This window comes from Dipodomys ordii, unplaced genomic scaffold (genome assembly GCF_000151885.1).
Source record: "Dipodomys ordii isolate 6190 unplaced genomic scaffold, Dord_2.0 Scaffold1603, whole genome shotgun sequence".
NCBI classification, from domain to species: Eukaryota; Metazoa; Chordata; class Mammalia; order Rodentia; family Heteromyidae; genus Dipodomys; species Dipodomys ordii.
In genome coordinates, this window is record NW_012268819.1 from 1 (window position 1) to 1,534 (window position 1,534).

A 1,534-nucleotide genomic window follows, 5' to 3' on the forward strand; every position below is an offset into this window, starting at 1 on the left:
AAAAAAAAAAAAAAAAAATTACTCCTACAATCTAACCTTTCATAGTTCCTTGGTAAGTCACACACATACTTTATCTCAGTCCTGTGGCCTTTGAACGTTATCAAAGGAGCAGTATCTCAATTTACAGACAAAACAATTCAACAAGCAACTGGTTTACACAGATTGCTCTTATGCTTAACCACTGGTGCCAGGATTTGATTGTTCTTTTGCCTCAATCCTATTTTACACTCCATGTATACAAGGGAAGTCGCTTGTATTCCAAAATTCAATGTCCTTGTTTCTTCTCTGGAAATTCATAGGTTACCCATTCCTTCCATCCTCCAGCATACTGTTGGGCACTGAAAACATAAATAGTGCAATCAGTATTTTCTCTCCTGTGTTAAAATAGGGTTGGTAGGAATTCTCGAGATAAATAATGCAATATTGCTAGCTACTGATATTTAAAGTAGGGGCTTATTTAAAAGACTGAGTTACTTGTGAATAAGATGGAAAGATGTAGGTTCTTAATCTCTCTTTTGTGTCTTTACTAACAGTAATTAAACATATTTTTCCTTTTTTTTTCTTTTTGTGGTGGTGGGGGTTGAACCTAGAGCCTCTGCATACTAAACCAACACTCTTCTACTGAACTACATCATCAATGACTAAAGTATTTGTCTAAATGAATGCGTATGAAACATTGTGATACACATTCCTGGATCCAGATTTGCCTTCATCTACACACCTGCTGAAGCCTAGAGATATTGCTGTGTCCATAGCCTTTTTGCTTCTCACTCCAGCTTGACAAGAAAACACGATACTGTCAGATTTGGATGGCTTTACTTCATGATACTTCTCTTCGAAATCTTTTGGGTTCATCTGCAGAGCTTGGCCTACTTCACTCACTAAAGGAAAATTTCAAAAGTCTCAATTAAATTTTGGACACAATAAGTTACTGAGTATTTAATGAATGGGTTTAAGGCATGTTACTTACATGGTATATTAATAGACCCAGGGATTTTACCATGTTGGAGAATTTCCCATGTCTCTCTAACATCAATTAACATAATGTTTCCAGAAGTTAACAGGTTTTTTAGTTCCTTGTAAGTGATATGCTTAGGAACAGCAGTACAAACATTATGGCAGCTTCCCTGTATTGACTTTAAATCTGGGGGGGGGGGGGGGGGAAGAGTGGAAAGAAAAACAATTTAGTCAGTTTAAAAGTGCCATCATGCTGGGTGGCTCACATCTGTAATCATAGCTACTCAGGAGGCTGAGATCTGAGGATCACAGCCAGCCAGCCGGGGCAGGAAAAATCCATGAGACTCTTATTTCCAATTCACCACAAGAAAACCGGAAGTGGAACTGTGTCTCTAGTGGTTGAGCACTTGCCTTGAACTGAAGAGCTCAGGGACAGCGCTCAGGCCTAGAGTTCAAGCCCCACTACCGACCAAGAATAAAGTGCTGGATGCCAGTGTCTCACACATGTCATCCTAGCTGCTCAGGAGGCTGAGATCTGGGAATCATGGTTATAAAGTCCCTGAGACTTTTTTTTTTT

The 1,534-nt window shown here is 39.2% G+C and overlaps 1 protein-coding gene across 1 annotated transcript in view; it reads right to left on the reverse strand.

Annotated features, from left to right (window-relative positions):
• Window positions 1-149: 149 nt before the first annotated feature.
• Tstd3 (thiosulfate sulfurtransferase (rhodanese)-like domain containing 3) overlaps window positions 150-1,534 on the reverse strand; it is a 4,777-nt gene continuing 3,392 nt past the window's right edge. The window contains exons 2-4 of the mRNA XM_013036916.1: window positions 971-1,144; window positions 722-881; window positions 150-338 (exon numbers count right to left, since the gene is read on the reverse strand). Coding sequence (XP_012892370.1) covers window positions 266-338; window positions 722-881; window positions 971-1,144 — 407 coding nt within the window. The 3' untranslated portion in view covers window positions 150-265. The remainder of the gene's footprint in view (window positions 339-721; window positions 882-970; window positions 1,145-1,534) is intronic.